The 18967-nt window shown below is 28.4% G+C and overlaps 1 protein-coding gene across 5 annotated transcripts in view; it reads left to right on the top strand.

The window, feature by feature from the left end:
- ASPP (Ankyrin-repeat, SH3-domain, and Proline-rich-region containing Protein) overlaps window positions 1–18967 on the top strand; it is a 1120014-nt gene that overhangs the window by 1060458 nt on the left and 40589 nt on the right. For all 5 annotated transcript variants that reach the window (XM_075377013.1, XM_075377010.1, XM_075377015.1 and 2 more), the window contains 3 exons: window positions 3060–3253; window positions 7073–7257; window positions 9612–10475. In XM_075377013.1, coding sequence (XP_075233128.1) covers window positions 3060–3253; window positions 7073–7257; window positions 9612–10475 — 1243 coding nt within the window. The remainder of the gene's footprint in view (window positions 1–3059; window positions 3254–7072; window positions 7258–9611; window positions 10476–18967) is intronic.

Here is an 18967-nt window from a genome sequence, read left to right as displayed (position 1 = left end):
TACATGTAAAATAGGTTGTGTCCTTCTGAATGTGTATAAAATATATATAACATTTATTAAAATTACTGAAAAAAAGAATCATTTCATTCTTTGGTCAAAATTAGGTAAATTATTGATTACTCTTTTTAAGAAAAATAATTAAGTGATCAATAAATAATTGTCATTATTCAATTTTCTTGATTTATCAATGTAGAATTATAATGGCCTTTTCTTTTTAATAACTTCTAACGGTCAATCTTCATGGTAGAATGGTAGAATCTTCATCGTTTATCCAGAAGGTTTGAATTCCAGTCAGGCTTCAATTTTTCCACATGCTACAAAATTCATTTCTCATTTATAAAAAAAAAATCCATAATTGATCAACCAGTCTACAGTTGAAAGTTAATTAAATAAATATTTCAAGTTCATGATGAACTGGTATATTTATTTGCTTAGATATCTTTTTTTAGTCTTATACCTTAGTAGATCCCAGATCTAAATTTATTCTGTAATTGTGCAACTGAAACAGTGAAATGAAACTATAGACTGAGGAGAGATCAGATTGTTTTGATGTTCGAAAAGATCCTTCTACTTATAAACTACAGTAGTATATGACAAATATGTATGAGTTTGAAATTATTTCACGCATATGAAAAAAATTTCATATTTTTGGCAATGCCAAAAATATGCTAATTATTATAAATATTGTACTGCATTCATTCTGTCATAATTTCAATCAAAAATATGTTTAAATTGGACCAAGTGAGAAATGAGGGATGCTCAGCCAATTTGTTTAGAGTATAGCATTCTATGTACAAGTCTGTCTTTGTGCTACATGTAATTCATAGCTTGTGAAGAAATTGGATTGGACTCATTCCAAGAAAGAAAGGGAATTATTAACAAAAGCTCTTGAGGAAGGAGTTGAAGGGAAAAAGAAGAAAGGAAGGAAGAGATTGATGATGGACGAAGTAAAGAATGAAAAATAGGACTTAAAACAGCATGGGACAATTTGTGATCAGAATCGTGTAACAGATCTGTACATTTGGCATAACACCACGTGAAATCTTTAAATTATGATACATTCATTGCAAAAGATAACATATTTCAAGTGTACAGGATATAATAAAAATGTAAACATCATTTTTATAATATTCAGTAAGAAGAGCTTGTTTCATTTCTGTACAATTTGCCTTTGGTTACTATATTGTGTATAAGTATATACTGAACTGTCAGTAAAACCAATTTTATTACCAATATTATTTATTATTATAAATTATATTAACAATTTTTAATTACATAAACCAGGTGTACTACCATTAATAATTATTTTTCAAGTGCACAATGTATTTAATACCTCAACTAAATAATAATTTGAAATTAAATAAACACAATAAGGATGAACAATAAACACAAATGACATACACAGAGCAATTATAAGTTTTTTCATATTCATATACAAAATTATTAATACAACTAATGAAAAATTAAAAGACATATACTACTAAAATGTTTGAATAGATATTTTATAAGAACACACCTTTTCTGGAACACATTAAAGAAGAGATGGCATAATACCAATATGATAGCAATTGAAAAATGATTGAGTGCTCTAATTCTATTTGAAATTATTAATTAATACTAGTGTAGAAAGTGCTCTTAATATAGATATTTATAAGAAACAAGGTGATGTTTTTATTGAACATGAAATTTTAGATTAAATATGATAATTTTAAAGAATTGATTATTAGTTTAGAGAAAAATTACTTTGATAATTTTCAGTATTACTGTTTCTTGATAATATGTAAATTTGTTCTTTGAATAGATTCTTCGTACTCAGTAGGTCTGAAAAGTTCCCGAATTAAATATCTGTTGTCGATACAAGTAGCGCCATCTCTCGGACAACCAAGGAACTATGTAGTATGATGTCTGACGAGTCTGAATACAAAATTTCATCGCGTTTCGTTACAACAGTATATCGAGTTATATTCGGCCGCATAGGCTGTGTTCATATGACCTTGTGTGCGAGCTTGAGAAGCGCGATAAAATTTTGTGTTCGACTTGAAAAATCTTTTGTTGAAACTTGCAAGCACTCGGTGATGAAGCCGCATCTCGTTCTACACGTGATGGAAGCTGTTTAAAGACGGTAGAGAGTCGATGACGAACGAAGCGGGAGGCCGTCAACACGACGGAAAGACGTTGCGAAAGTGCGCGCGTTCCTGCTCGAACAACCTCTTCTTACCCGTAGAAGAAGAGTTAAACATCGGTAAAGATGCGGTACGTACAATTCTAATAAAAAAATGGACCGCCGAAAGGTGTGCTCTCGTTTCGTTCCACACTTCTTAACCGAATATCAAAAATAGGTGCGTCTTTCTTGCTTTTAATACTTTGTTGAAACTACCGATAGCGATCCGAATTTTTTGCAAACAATTGTAACTGGAGATGAAAGCTGGTGCTTTATTTATGATCCGAAAACGAAACGTCAATCCGCTGCTTGGTTGAATCCTGGAGTACAAAGACCGGCGAAAGTCAGGCAGTAAAAATGAAAAGAGTGAAAACGGGTTTTGATTGCATTCTTCGACTAAAAGGGCCTGATTCATCATGAATTTGCCCTAACTGGTCAAACCGTGAATTCTGAATTCCTTTAGGAAGTAATGAAACGCCTGATGTGTCGCATTCGTCGAATCCAGCACGAGTACCGGAATCCGGGCAGTTGGACTCTCTTGCACGACAATGCCCCCCAGCACACTTGGCAACAGTTTTAATACGTTATTACGCTGCAAATCAAATCACCGTTTTATTCCACCTGCCCTATTCACTCGACTTGGCTCCAGCAGACTCTTTTCTGTTACTGAAACCAAAGTTGAAGATAATTTACTTGAACTTTACAGACATACTGTGTATCTTAATGTGTGAAGTGGGTTTTTTAAATTTATTTCACTGATAAATTTGTAAAATAGAGAGCTTGTTACTGGTAATATACAATCTGCATTATTGAGGTATTAAGAGATAAACTATTATTCACACACACATATGCATAAATCTGGTTCATAATTATAAAAATTATTTCTTTTTTGTTTCAGCATCTGATTTAGATTCCATTAGAGCGCTGTTCAATGAAAAGGAAAAAGAATTATCAGTGGCTGTGGCCAAAGTGGAAGAGTTAACAAGACAGCTTGAAGATCTTAGAAGAGGAAGAGCAAATGCAACTGCCAGGGAAACTGTACAACCAGCTGCTGCAGCGCAAGAACTTGAAAAATTACGTAGAGAGTTAATGGTATGTTAAATGCAATTTTATTTCACCTATACTATTACTTCGTCTGTTATTAATATTCATGCAAGAATTATATTTAAATATTGAGATTACTTATAAAGTCCTTTCAATTTTTAGGACAATAAACTCGCAGAAAACAGTATGACATGGATGTCTCCCAAAAAATTAACTGTTATCAGATTAAAAAAAAAAATACTTTTTAGGAATGTAGAAAAATGCATTTTGCTATCTATATGTATTTAATAAATAAATTGAACAAAATAAATAAATATGCTTATATATTTAGCACTGTGAAATTACACGTAACTGTAAAAAGAATATAAACTCCAAGCAAACAAAAATAACTTCCTATTTTTTTAAAATAACTGACTTAAATATAAGTGTTAAGTTATATGTGATAATACATTCAGATGTGTTGTGTTATATAAAATAATAGTAGTTATACATTCTATGGTATTTTGAAATCAAATAAGTTACTACAATATTGTAGTTTCAATTCAACTATAACAGAAACTACTTAAAGGACTGTACAATTACTGTAATTTACAATTCCAAAAAAAAAATGTTAAATGAAATCCAGCTACAAAAATGTTAAGAATTTCACAATACATAGATTCTCAATAATTAATTTTTATTTTTCCCTTCTGTAAAATGAGATCCATCCCAAATCTTTTGTGGCACTCATTTATTCATTCTCTGCATGTGCCTATATCATACAAGTCATTTCATTTCAGCAGCTAACAGTCAATCTATTCTCATTTCTTCTCTAATCCTTTGACAATATCTCATCTGCAATATCTTATCCATCACTGTGATTCTTCTTTTCAGGTTTTTCCAATATCCAAACCTTCCACAATGTAGTTAACTTCACTCTATAAACAACTGTTACTTCATTTTTCTAGATGCTGGAATTTCAGAGAACAGAATGCACATTCACAACAATCACAAACCATTTTGAAAATTGCAATTAACATTGAACGAAATTTCTAATTGTAAAGAGGTATGAAGGTGGTCAGAGATTATCATAGCATGTAAACTTAGGCTTGCCATATCATCATTAAATGCAATAGTGAAAGACACTACCCATATATTTTGACTTGATTTTAAAATATCAACCTCATCTCTTCTGTCTGATAACGCAGCCACCCATAAATACATAAATTCATTCAATTTATTTACTTTCCTACTTGCAACTTACCTACTTGCCTACTTTCCTACTTACATAAATTCATTCAATTTATTTACTTTCCTACTTGCAGGTGCTTCCCTTGTTCTCTGATTACCAAATACTTAATCTTATCCATATTTATTACTAAACTTTATTTTTCTCATTCTCCTTAGCTTCTTAAACATATAGGTTATGACATCCTTATAAAAATCTAAAATCATAGTACATAAATTATTATCTTAGTTGCATGGCTCCATGTGTAGGAAACTGTTCATAAAATCATGTACCTTTATTTTCAATCATTATGTCAGTTATGTTAGAGCAATCCATGTTGGAGAAGGACCTAAATGGTTCTCCATACAGTTTTATTTCTAGTGTGGTCTTCTGTGATCTTGTGTTGTCCAATTCCATCATTCATGGACTTCTTTAATTTCTCATAATTCCTTTATTATATATGTCCAAAGCAATCAGCCTTCCATCTGGTTCTTTAAACAGCACTTCAGATTCTTATTTTTTCTTAGGTCACCACCTACTACTTCTATTTCAGGGTCAAAGAGAACCTACTTAATGACTCATTAAGTTAATGAAATTTACATCATGTTTAGTCTCATTTAGAGACCCAGAATTTCAATTGGTTCGAGTGAAACTTATATTACGCACTAGTCAAGCCAAATCAAATACCATAAATCTGATTGTCCTGCAAATTTTTTAACATGTTTCATTTATACTCATTCACAATATCTTATGAAACATTAAAAATTTACCTTTCATTTGCAAAAACATGCAAGCATTAACTGATGACAATAGTTATTCAAAGATATTTATTTTTGTTAATATTAATGCTGCTTAGATTTTGAAAAAAAAATTCCATTTTATGTTGCCAGTTGTTTACATAGTCCCAAGCTATGTAAATTTGACATACATAATTCCATATTTTGTGCAAGAAATTTCTGCTACATGTAAACTTTACGAACAGTACTAGTATTTTTATTTCAAAATTATAGTGAGGCATGAACTATGTGCTGATGTTGTGTAATTGTCTTTAAAATGCTGATGCTAAAAAACATACTCTTGACTCAAAACACAAACCATTTTGAAAATTACAATTAACATTGAACGAAATTTCTAACTGTAAAGTTATAAAGGTGGCCAGAGATTATCTTTATAGCATGTAAACTTAGGCTTGCCATATCAACATTGAATGCAATAATGAAAGACACTACCCATATAAAACAGCATGTACAAGGAACAGTTGTGTGTGAAGTTGAAATAATTCAAAGAAATTGCGAGGATGCTATCACAGAGATGGAAAAGCTGCTTATGTTATGGATGGAAGAACACATCCAGAAGTGTGTGTCTCTTCACCTGATGGTTGTACAGTCTAAGGCAAAATGTTTATTTGAAGATTTGATGAAAATATATCCTGAGAAATGCAAATACCTGCTTAAAAAATGATCAGCATTTCATAATGTGCAAGTGTTATTAATTTGTTCACTATTGGCATTGTAAGAATATATAAAGTTCTGTCCCGTACTTATAAAGCATGTAATTAAGTTTATGTAATTAAGTTTTTGCATTGCAGTATTATTACATTTTTTTTTTTCATACATGTTTGCGACAAATCTTAAGTTGTGGGAAAAATTTGACTTGGTTATGGGAAAATGTTGAGGACTGTTTATATTTGAGAAAAATTAACACTAAACTTGTGTACTACAAATTATTTATATTTAAAGCTTTACTGAATGATTAAAATTTTTATTAAATAAAATAAAATTATTAATTAGACTTCTTTTAACCAAGCCAAATCTCATTTGGTATTATTGTAGATGCAATCCTTAAAATGCAAGAAAATATTGAACTGTCAGGAGCACTTTTGTTTGTGTTATGTGAGTACACATGTGGACATGTGTGTAATCGAAGATACTTTCAATTTTTAAACCAATAGCTTGTTAATGATTCAAATTTTTTCTGTTATATAAGTTGATAGGTTTTTTATTCTTAATTCTCAGTCATTCTTTTTATTCATTTTTTTATTTATACATATGCTATACATACTTTATTTATACATATGTCTTCATTTGTGTTCTTTCTTTTTTTATTATTTAAATCTGTCTATAGTATTGTTTACTGAAAATTGTCAAAACGAATGAGACCTATTGGAACCAATTTAATATAAGGGAATAACTAAATTATGAGAATAATTTAAATACATTTGTATTTTTTAAATTTGTTTTTAAACTTGTGCATTCTTCATCTTTATGATGTTGGCTAATCTGATTTAGTTATTTGAGTATTAAAGTTTTAAAAGAAATTACAAATTCCATATGAAGTATTGTATAGATTATTCTTCTGGATATATTTTTCTTCAGGAAGGGGCTGCTGTGATAAGCTTATTAAACATTTGAACTATATATTATTTTAATAATTTGAAACAACTGCCTATCTTGTTTTTTTTAGGTTGACTCACTGATTATGGAGAGGTAGCAGCTATTTAATAAAGGGGAATTTACATTCTTCTTATGGAATATATCATTTAAAAAAAACTGCCACTTTAGTCATACAACAATTGTAATTGAGCTCTTAGAATTGGATTGTATTATTGTATTGTTAATTATTATAATAAAAAATTATATTAAAATAATTTTTTTTTTTAGTATCGAAATAAATTAAATGAACAACAGAATGCACGTCTAAGTCAACAAAGAGAAGCATTATCACAAAGACAAGAAGAAATGGTTAGCATTGATAAACGTATAGCTGAACTTCAAGATAGGTTGCATCGTAAACGATTGTTAAATCAACAGCTTGCCTCGCAAATTAACCATCAACAACATCTCAGGTTAGAATTTCCATGATTAAATGACATAATAATTTACATTTATATATTCTAATAATTAATGCTAGTTATATTATGAAAACAAATAATTTGTTCATTGCGCTAATTGTTATTTTATAAAATAATAATTTTGATAACATTATCTAGGGTTTAATTAAAGCATAGTGAGTTTCTGAGGTATATGTATATGGTATTATAGTACATTTTATATCAGGTATGAGTGACAATTAGAGAATGTTTTCATGTATGAGAATATTTATATTCGTATTTATAAGTACTTTCATTTGTTTATGAAAGTGTTAACCTCCATGCACATTTTCTGTCTAATTTTATTTAGCAAGCAGTATTATCTTTTTGAACCTCTAATGTCTATGTATACAGTATTTGGCTGACACAATTAAAACGATCAAACTTTTGGTTTGAGATGACTGTTTAAAGTGTAATTGTTTTATAAGCATTAATAAAAACAATAACTATGACATTACTATTAATCTTTTTTTTTTATTATTTGGGTTTTTATATAATGCAGAATAATCATTTTTAGTTTCTATAAATTAAATTAAATTTAATAACTTTTTACTTACTTGTTTTTTCTTAAATGTTTTCTAGCCACAGAAAAGATTCAGACCTTTAAATAAACTAAAAATTGATGGAACCCTGTTATCATTGTTACATTTTCATAAGAAATATACACAGTTATTATATTGATAACTCTAAGTTAATTATTTTTTTAATTCTTATTTATTCTTAGTACTAATCCTGACATAAACAGAGTAAAATTGTGAAGTATTACCTAATTGGCTCATCAAACAGTGACAAATGATTAAAATCATACGCAATGCATACAGCGCACTTACATCTGGGATTAAAGCTAGTGCTACTACAACACATTGAATAAACAGCTGTAGCTTAAACAACATGTGTGTTGTCCCCTGTTTAATTCCTATGAAAATGAGTCATTTTCAATATGTATCTCTATGAGTTATATTTATTTTTACATGAAGAGAAAACTAAGAAAAAGTAAAAGTGATGTTATTGCAAATTATACAATTACAAAGTTAAAAAAAATTCAAAATGGCATACCTACTTGAAATTCAGAATTCATTAATTTTTCTAATTTTTTACTGTTTCAATGATTATTCTACTTTTCATTAGAAGCTAATATGATGTCTGATCTCCCCTTCTCCCTCCAAAAAAGTTAAAACCTTCTCCAATTCCTAATATAAGTTTAACATTAATAAATGTGTTATCAAGAGGTGCTTGTGAATTAGTAGTATTATTAGTACATAATTGAGTTTCAAACAGTTATATTTTCTGTTGAATTATTACAATGTTATTTATGCATCCTTTTCTTGTGTTGTCATTCTTCAAGAAATAATATATTAATTGCATGTAGGTAGAATGTCTAAATGTTTTTGGTACTAATTAACTATATTACATTTTGATATTTAGAAATTATTTTTAACTTATTTTTGGTATTTCAATATATTTTTATGTTGTTATTTGATAGAGCACTGTTAATTATTATTTATGTTGCATTTAATTAAAAAAGAAGCCTGATACCTCTGATATAAAAAAGTTTCTTGAAGTTGATCTTTTTTATCTTATCATGAAAAATAAATCTTTATATTCATTTAAATTACATTATATACTGTTAATTACCCAGAACATAAATGTGTGAGTATATTGTAAAAAAAATTAACAAAATTTTGGCTGGATCAGGAAGATTTAACCATAATGAAGCAGAATAAAAATTAAAGTAAAAAAATGAAATGCAGATATTGAGAAAGTAATTTTTTCTTATATGTTAAGAAATATAGAAACAGAGATTTATATTCAGTTTTATAATTAATAAATCTTATTTGAGAATAAATTGATTTGGTTCACTGCTTTTCTTCTGATCGGCTCAGAAGCTCAGATATGTGCTGTGGATTATTTCATTTGAGATTTGTTAGCAGCAGTGACCTGATATTCAGAATTGTAGAGTTAATAGAGTTCTGATGCTTAAATTAGTATCTAGGTCAGGATGTGTTTTTAAATTTAAGAGACCAGCAACAAAAATTGTTCCAGTTATATTGTAAAAATAGCATTAGCTTTGAAATGCTAATAGTTCAGCCTAAGGGTAGGTAATAGGTAAGTTCATCTTCAGGAAGGGAATGTGACTATTTAATTCTGTATTGTTGCAGTGACCATGGCCCAACAAATAATTCTCTACTCCAGAGCTAGCATAATTATTATATTTTTACACCGGTAGATTAATTTGTATAACAGTTCAACCAATGGTTTTCAAATATGATTTACTGAAATTATAATTTACTATGAATAATTATTATATGTAAATGTTTATTTTTGTTTAGGTCATCAGTTTCACACCATTCGCAACAACATGGTTCGTCTCCAGGAACACGAGGGAACATTGCAGCAGTTGAGCCATACCATCATGTCCCATCATCGAAACCAATAGATCATATACCGGTTATACCAGCCAGGCATAATGCATACCAGGTGAAACCTGATCAAAACCAAAACCGTCGTTTACAAAATAATACGACTGTATCTGAAACAGCTGTGCAAGATCAAACATTGCATGATGATTTTACAATAAAAATGAGAAAGAATAGTTTATCATCCTCTACGTCTACTTCAGTTGTGCCGACATCAACAAATAATCAGAATTACCAACTTGATAATAATAATGATAATAATAATTTAAAAATCAAAGAAGAAAAATTATGTATTAATTCATCAAGTGATGTGATAACTGGTGTTCCGATTATGGTGTCTACCACTACATCAGAGATAATACCAGAATTTGGTGCGAGTAAATTAGATCCAAAATATCAAACATTACCATATAACACTAAATTTACTGTTAATTATTTATCATCACAAGCAACGTCATCGGCACCATCTCTTATTAATAAAATAGGTAATTCTGTTAATAATCTAGTTAGTAGAAGGTCGGCGGGTGAAGGCGGGGAAAATGTTATCGACTCTGTTGTAGATGAGATGAAAAACACTAATTTAAATCATCAACAACAGCAGCAAGTCATGAATGTTGTTTATAGCATACCGATACCACCTGGTATTAATAAAGGTTTAGCAACTGGGTTAGCAAATGAAATGAGGCCATCTTCTGTAGCAACTTCATCAATATCATCATTATCAAATTCACCTTCACCATCATCTTCTGCTGTGACTAGTAACTCTGTTTCAACAAGGTAATTTTAATTTGTTTACTTTAAGTTTATTTAATACTTTAAGATTGTTCCATAACCTAATGAAATTTGAAAAGTAGATATCTCTTAGGTTGTACTAAAACTACTTCTATTTCTGTCTCTGACCAATAGTTAAAGAATTTATGGGGAAATATTGAGGTAATAAAATATAATTATGTGATAGAACTACAGCTAAAGTATATTTTGGTATATATTTACTTAATAATATATAAATCCATCTTTTCTCATAAGTGATGTTAGCACCTATTAAAGTATAAATTCGTTTATTTACTTATATATATAAAATTTATATGTAATAGATCAACCCAGCTACAGAATAATTGAAAAAGGATGACTTACCTTATTTCATTACATAAGCAGAAGCGCTTTCACGAACTTAATTCGCATCATCAGCTGCATTATATTTATATATGTATTTAAAAAAACATCGTAAACTTGCAATAAATCATATCATATCACTTATTCATTTATATTTTATGTTAAAATTTTTTGAACTAATTAAATTTTATTAAAAACTTAAATTTTTGTTCAAAATTATATTCTCTTTAAGTTTTGGCAAAAAGTGTTTTTTATATTTCTCATTTAATAAAGTTATTGTAGATCAAGCATAAAAGCAGGGTTTTTACCCCAATCTATTGGTTTTCATCCCAGATTTCTCAAAAACGACTGCAGATATGGTTTTGAGACCTACAAGGTTTGTTCAGAAAATAACCGAAAATTTTTAATTTCACGTTAAGAGGAAATAGTGGCATGCAGTTAGCAATATTGTGTTCCGCATAACCTCCTCTATAACCACATGTTCTTGGATTGTTATCTTATTTAGTTTTTGTGTTATTGTTATTTGACTGTGTTACAGTATTATTAGTATTAGTAGCGAGTTTTGTAATGTGTGATTTTCAAGAGCAACAATACAATGTAAAATTTTGCATGAAACTTGAAAACTTTTACAGAAATAATGCAACTTTTGAAACAAGCTTACAGAGACGATGCTCTGGGTTGTACGCAACGTTTTGAATGGTTTTCACAATTTAAAAGTGGTCGTCAGTCAGTTGAAGATGACCGTCGAGGATGATCTTTGACTTCAACTGATGACACCCACGTTCAGTGAATGAATGATTTGGTGTATGCAAATTGTTGATTGATTGTCAAAGAACTTGCATTTCAGTTGGATCATGCCATGACATTTTGACTGAAAAATTGAACATGTATCGAGTTGCAGGGAAGTTTGTTCAGTGTTTGATGACTGAACAGCAGAAAGAAAGTTGAGTGGATGATTGTCAGCAACTTCTTGAACAAGCCAGTGATGATGAAACATTCACTCAAAGGATCATAACAGGAAATGAAAGCTGGGTTTACAGTTATGACATTGAGATAAAAGATCAGTCATCACAATGGATTGGCACTTTGCTAATCCAATGGCATTAACATTGGATTGTCTTGATACGATGTCAAAGTGATTGTCTGTTTTTTCAATTTTAATGGAATTGTGGATCTTAAATTCTTGCCTCAAGATGAAACGGTGAACTGTGAGTACTGTCATGGTGTTTTACAATGGTTATGTAAAAAATCCAGAAAAAGAGACAAGAGTTGTGGCAAGACAACTTGTGATAACTTCACTTTGATAATGAGCTCACGCACTCAGCTTTGTCAATTCATCAGTTTTGTGCCAAAAATCAGATGACTGTCTTCTCTACTTGCCAGACCTGGCTTCTTGTGATTTTTTTCTTATTTACAAAAGTTTATATAGTGATTAAAAGAGACACTGTTTTGTAACTATTGATGACATTAAAGCAAATTCGTCATGGACTTTAATGGCCATTTCAAAGTTATCTAGGACAGCTTCGTGAAGTGGAAACACTGATGTAAAAAGTGTGTGACTAGGAAAGGGTAGTATGTTGAAGGGGACAAGGACCAATAATCTGTAAAATTAATCAAATTTACTCAATTTGTTACTCAACCTCAAATTATGACTGTGTATTTGTGTATTTTTCATACACACTTATGCATGAGTTGCAGTGGTGAATGTTGAGACATGATGCTTGTGTATAGGGTCTACTGCACTTGTTAATCGAATGTTTGTAATATATGTTATACTCTGAAAATCTGTATTTCTGTTTGCAAAGTAGTGAGGGTGACAGAAATGAAAAGTCTTGTCTTTTTGTGCAGAACTGTGGAAGAATTTTTTTGTATTATTTTCTCAGTTGAATATAATTTTAATAAAACTGATTAAAAAATAATCATTAAATTTTTGAAGAACTTTATGTCAATCAATCTTTGATGCATTGATATTTTTCTCACTATTGGTATGTTGCTGATAACACGTAAGGACTGCAGTGCTGGTTTTCTCATGATTATGTTAATTGGTCTTTTGAAAGCATTAAAAAAATTATTATTATGAATTTTGAGGAAGTGAAAAACTATAATTTTTAATGTAGGGTTTTTCTTGATTGATAATTGCTTTTACAATAAATAATTAACACTAAATAATATCTTAAAAGCTCAGGTTTTCATAACTGAGAAAAGGGGAGCTTTAGACTATGAAAACTCAACACTTTTAATGTCTGTGGAATTAATATTCTTTTAAAATTTACTTAATTTAATAATTAAGTTTAACAATTTTAACTATCATTATTTAAAACATACAATTTGTTGTAGAACCCTATTTTGTACATGTTTTTTAAAACCTCTTTGAAGCTGTTTTATTTATTACCTATTGAGTGAATTAAATTGGAAAACAACTTCAGCATATACTGGGTGAGCAACTTAAAACCGAACCAAACTGCAGTTATTTGAGAATAAACTTGAATGCTGGTACTATCAGTTGTAAATTTTTTATGCTTCAGTACAGTATAAATTCATTCTTTGTAGGAATGTTTTTAAAGATGCTTTATTTGATCGGAAGAGTTACTTTATTAGAAACTTATATGCGTTTTGGATCTTTTCAAGAAACATATCAAATATTCATAGAAAATTTTCCAAATGCCATTTTCTCACTATAGAATAGCATATTTGATTTGGTTAAAAATGTGCCATACGATTGATTGATTTCAAATGTAAAATGAAATAGGTGTCCAACTGTCAAGACTCCAGAGGCTATACCCGATATTGAAAGTAAAATTTTTGCTAGTCCAGTAAAACTTTTTACGCAAGTTATCATAACAAAATGGTGTAAAACACACATCTTGCCATAAGACTTTTCATGTTTTAAATTTCAAAATATAATGTATAAAACTCTGTAACAATCCAAGAGAACAGACAAAGTGTAAATACGCAAGTTATCATAACAAAATGGTGTAAAACACACATCTTGCCATAAGACTTTTCATGTTTTAAATTTCAAAATATAATGTATAAAACTCTGTAACAACCCAAGAGAACAGACAAAGTGTAAATGCCTTAATTATTAAAACTGGCTTCTTGAAGACATTATTGATGAACAGATAAACCCAATGCTGTATTTCATGTCAGATGAGGCAAGGTTTCATTTATCTGAACTTGTTAATTCACACAACACCAGGTACTGGGTGACTGAAAATCCTCACCAGATGTTTGAACATCCATTTCAGAATGAGAAAATCAGTGAATGGTGTTTTTGATTGTAAAAAGGAATAATATGGGTTCTTGCAACAAGACAGAGCAGTGTGTCATAACAATTTAATAGCACAAGTTGTTTCTTGCTTGAAGGTTGTCTGTGTTCCCCGGATTTGTCTAGTTGTGATTTATTTCCTTTGGGACTATTTGAAGGATAGTTTGTAAATCAAATCCCCTTACTATCGATGAACTGAAGGCAAAAATTTAACAAGAAATCAATAGCATTGCCAACTAGGTTTTTCTCAGGTGATTCTTAAAATGATCACCCGAGCACAAAAGTGCATCGCTGTGCAGGATTCTCATTTCGAACATCTTTTATAAAAATATGCTAAATATGCTTGTAAATTGCTTATATAAATACAGAATTTAATTTAATTGCCTTTTTTATTTTTTTCATTTCATTCATAAAATGTTACATGTAACTGTGTTTTGTATGTAATAGAAGTTTTAAGTTGCTCACCTGGTAAGTGGTAAGTGCTGCAATTAGTCATTCTTTTGTAGTTCATTTGACATCTATTTAATATTTATAAAAGCAGTAATTGTAGAGTTACAGTGTGACAGAATTGGATATTGAAATGGTTAGAAATCATAATCATAACTAACTGGTAATCATAACTGTAGCTGCAGAACAGTAAAAAATATCTACAAGCTTAATGTAAGATGAATTTCTGTCTGTCCTTTAGAACATTGTCTTTGTCCCAAAAAACTGTTGATAAATTAATAATATAATTTTGAAGGATATGAGATTTATCCCCTGAAATTTTTGGTGTATTAAAAGCCTAGGTTTAAAAAAAAATAAATTTTAAACAGATTTAGTCATTTAATTTTTTTTTAGATTTGTTAATCTTTGACTATTATACTTATTATATAAAATAAATGTTAACCTAATATAAAAAAATAAATTAACATTATAAATTTTGAATAGATGTATAAATAAAAATTAACTTATTTGACATTTCCTTTATAAAAGGGTGATATCCTTTTATGAAAAATAAAAATCATACTATTAAAAAATATACTTTTATTGAAATTCATGTAAAAAATTACTTTTAGTCACCACATTTCATTTGTATTGATTGTATTGGAGAAGTCTTGATGGGGAGGCTGCGTTTCAGTATATAATTTTACTACATTTTGTATGAACTAGAACTTCATTACATGATGGTTAAGGTTTGAACTTCCTAACCCATCAGGTTAGAGAAAAAGGTAGCAGGGTATCTCAGGAGGATAGTACAACACTATTTTCAAGGTTGACTCTTTTATTTGTCATCAGGGAGGTCACGGACCCGGTTCAAGGTTACTCGCGGAGTTCCCCAGGGCTCTGTCTTGGAGCCTCTTTTATGGAACTTAGTGTTTGAAAACTTCATAAAAAAGTTTTGGACTGGTTATTTTATTTCTTCGAGTTTTATTTTGCAAACTTTAATAGTGTTCTTAAATTTTTTTGTACGGTAGTTATATGTTTTTGTGTTTTAACATTTTAGTTTGTTTTTTATTTTGAATTTGTTTTTAATATTTTAGTGCGAGTTTTAATTTTGTTTTTAGATTTCTGCTTTATATTTTTATTTTAATTTTGTAGTTGTCTTATTAGATTTTATATTTTGTTTTAATATTCCATATTTTTATTTTCTGGGCAATGGTAACATGAAAATGTTTTTCACTCAAAAAAAAAAAAATTAACATTTAATCTAAGTTTTTGTTTTGTCTTTGTTTTTAATATTTTCATTTGTTTTTAACTTTCCACTTTAAAGTTTTTATTTTGTTTTCAATTTGTATTCTATTAGGTTTTGTATTAATAGTACATATTTTGTTTTCAGAGTGTTTTTATTTTTAATCATAAATTTTTAAAATTTATTTTTTTAAAGCAAATACATTGTGTTTGGGCGATGATAACGCCAGAGCATTTTTCACCCAGCAAAAACTCAACTAAAAAAAATTCATTAATGACCCAAATATTGATATGGAAGTAAAAAATTACATGTTGATAATCTTTTTATCTAATTAATTTTTTTATATCATCCTACAAGATTTGAAAGAGTTAAAACTCAATGTAGATCTTAAAAAAAATTTAAGATTATAATTTGAATGATGGAAAATTTTAAATTTTTTAATGTAACTATTGAAAATTTGAAACATTTGAATGAAAATTAAATAAAAACCTGATTAGCACTTTGATAGGTAGGGTTAAGGTCTAAAATCTTATATGGAGATGTATTATTTGCATGGGAAGATGAAGTTTAAATCGAATAAAGGAACTATATGAATAATTTTCTCTTTCTCCAGAAAAAAATTCAAAAAGTGTTTTAAATTTGTGATAACTTATATTGTAACAAATTTTATAAATTTAACTGGATAATGGGCAATTACATAACCTTATAAGAAAAACAAGCTTGAATTTTTAAAAACAATCTATAGATTCAGTAGTTAAAAAGGATTTAAAAATTTTGATAGGAACAAAGAATTATTCCTAATATTTTCCTGATATTAATATTATGATTTCCTAATATTTTTATTGAAAAACAAAATTTTGACCTTTGTATTTTTTAGGTGATTAAAATATTATTGAAATGGAATAAAAAAATAATAATAAACAGCAGAAGGCAAGCCAAAATGAGATGCTCCACTTTCTGTTATACTTGTGTGCACTTCACTTTATGAATTTCATATGTGATTAATAGGAAACTATTTGAAAGAGGTTACTATGGTACTATGGCAGGCAATTTTCTAAATTTTAGTTTAATTTCAGAGAAGTTTCAGGGGAACAGGTTGTGTATAATTATGTCTTATAATTTTTTCTGAACGAAAAAATTGTTCTAAAAATCTGTTTCTAAACAAGATATGAGGCAGGCATTATCTCTAGAATACTTTTTAAATTCAATGTTAGTTGGGTTTAAACTAAGCCTAAATCAACTGACAACTCTCATTACAATTAATAAATTATTTAAGAGTAAAATGAACTAGAGATTCTCTTTTTTTATTTTTCGTGGATTTTTCTTAACAGCAAAACAAGCGATATCTTATGCAAAATTTGTATGAAATGTGCAGGAATTTAATTAAATTCTCTATATTTACTCTAGTTTTCCTGTAATATAAATAAAAATATTTAATATTAATTAATAGAATTAATATATTTTAAGTTTAGCTTACTGTGTTGCAGTAAGTTATTTTCTGTAATCTGTAATTTCTGTATCTGATTTCTGTAATCTGTATTTTCTGTAATCATACTGTTCTTTATGAAATATGGAATTCGCAGTAATTGTAACATTATTATTATTTCTGATCTTTGCGGTAGATAAAAATAACTGGGTTTCATTCAGAGATTTCAGGTTCAAATATCCTTCACATATGCCATTTTTTATATGCTATTTAAAATCATTATTGTAACTGTTATTGTGCACCAGATTGTTCATGTTGTGTAGATAAATAAATGAATAAACAGCTAAGTATTCCTACTGCATTAAGAATAACCAGTTTTTTTAATATATGAAGAACTATTGTTTATCTTAATTTATGTTAAAGCAAATTATTTTGATAACTATCAATAATATTTAAGAAATAAAAACTGCATTTTATTGTTTCATAGAATATCAAATTTCAGTATCAATATCCAGTTGTTCATACCTCATAGATGTGATTTAGTAAATTTAATGTAACATGAATGTTCATTAAATTTTAATATTATAAATAATAATCTATTTATTGAAAATATCAATACATGTGCTATGTGATAGACAAATTCTAAATGTAGACATAGTCTTTTTAAGGTGTTCATAAAAAAAAAATATAAAATGCTCTATCCTCTATTGAAAAAGTTATTTCATAGAAGCAATTACTTAAAAGGTGGCTTTGCATTTCAAAACCAGCATTACTTATTCTCCAGGGTTAGCCACCAAGCTTTACTTTTGCTTTTTATTTAACTTTTTTATTGAAGTAGAGTGGATAAACACAGGTCATAATAATAAAATTGAAGAGTTGTACTCTTAGAAGTATTTCCATGTATTTGTTTTTGTCACTTCATAAAAATATTTTTTTTTGAATATATTTTTAATAATATTTTCTGTATTAATTTTTTTTAGTGTATGATTAATTATTTACAGCTATATGATCTAATTGTAGTGAACTTGAATTAAAATAAAATGTTATAAAACAATTTATTCCAAATTTTCAGAATTTTCTAAATCTTTAAATTAGTTTTTTTATTTAACCACCCAACCAACTGATTAATTCTGTTATTATTAATTCTGTTGTAAATTTTATTAATTTTACTTCTTGTTTATAAATCTTTTTTTAATGTGCATATTTGCCTATTAATAGGAAGACAATTTTTTTTCTTCTGCATTTTCTTGGGAGATTAACAATTTAAGAATGTTTATATAATTTTACATTTATTGTTTCAATAATATAAAACAAATCAAATAAGACAAATCAGTAGAAATGACAATAATAACACTGATAGACAAAAAAAAAATTTTAATATTTTTTAATGTTAAGTGTGACACCATTTATTGAATTGCTTTTTTGCATCCATTACAGATCTGTAAATACAATTTTTCTATCACTCCTAATTTTAAATAAATAACGCTTCAAAAAAAATTAAGGGAAAATATAGTTAAAATCTGTAAAATTTATAATTTTGCATGGCTACATCTGTGTTGAATGATTTCGCTGATGCTTTTCTTTTATAAATAGCCTCAGGCACATCCCGAATAATGTCCAACAGTAATCGGCTAGCATATTAGTATTCAATTTCCCTTTATAGCAGCTTTCCATCACTGAAATGTCTTGGTAGAAAATATTCCGTCTTCAATTTTTCCTTCATTTACATTCAGAAATTTCTGCCTGATGTACAAAAATCTGGGACTATTGTTCTTCATTAGTTTTATAAA

The sequence above is a fragment of the Lycorma delicatula genome, chromosome 10 (assembly GCF_047948215.1).
Source record: "Lycorma delicatula isolate Av1 chromosome 10, ASM4794821v1, whole genome shotgun sequence".
Lineage (NCBI taxonomy): Eukaryota > Metazoa > Arthropoda > Insecta > Hemiptera > Fulgoridae > Lycorma > Lycorma delicatula.
The sequence above is the reverse complement of the archived record's forward strand: the minus strand, read 5'-3'. Positions and strand labels throughout refer to the sequence as shown.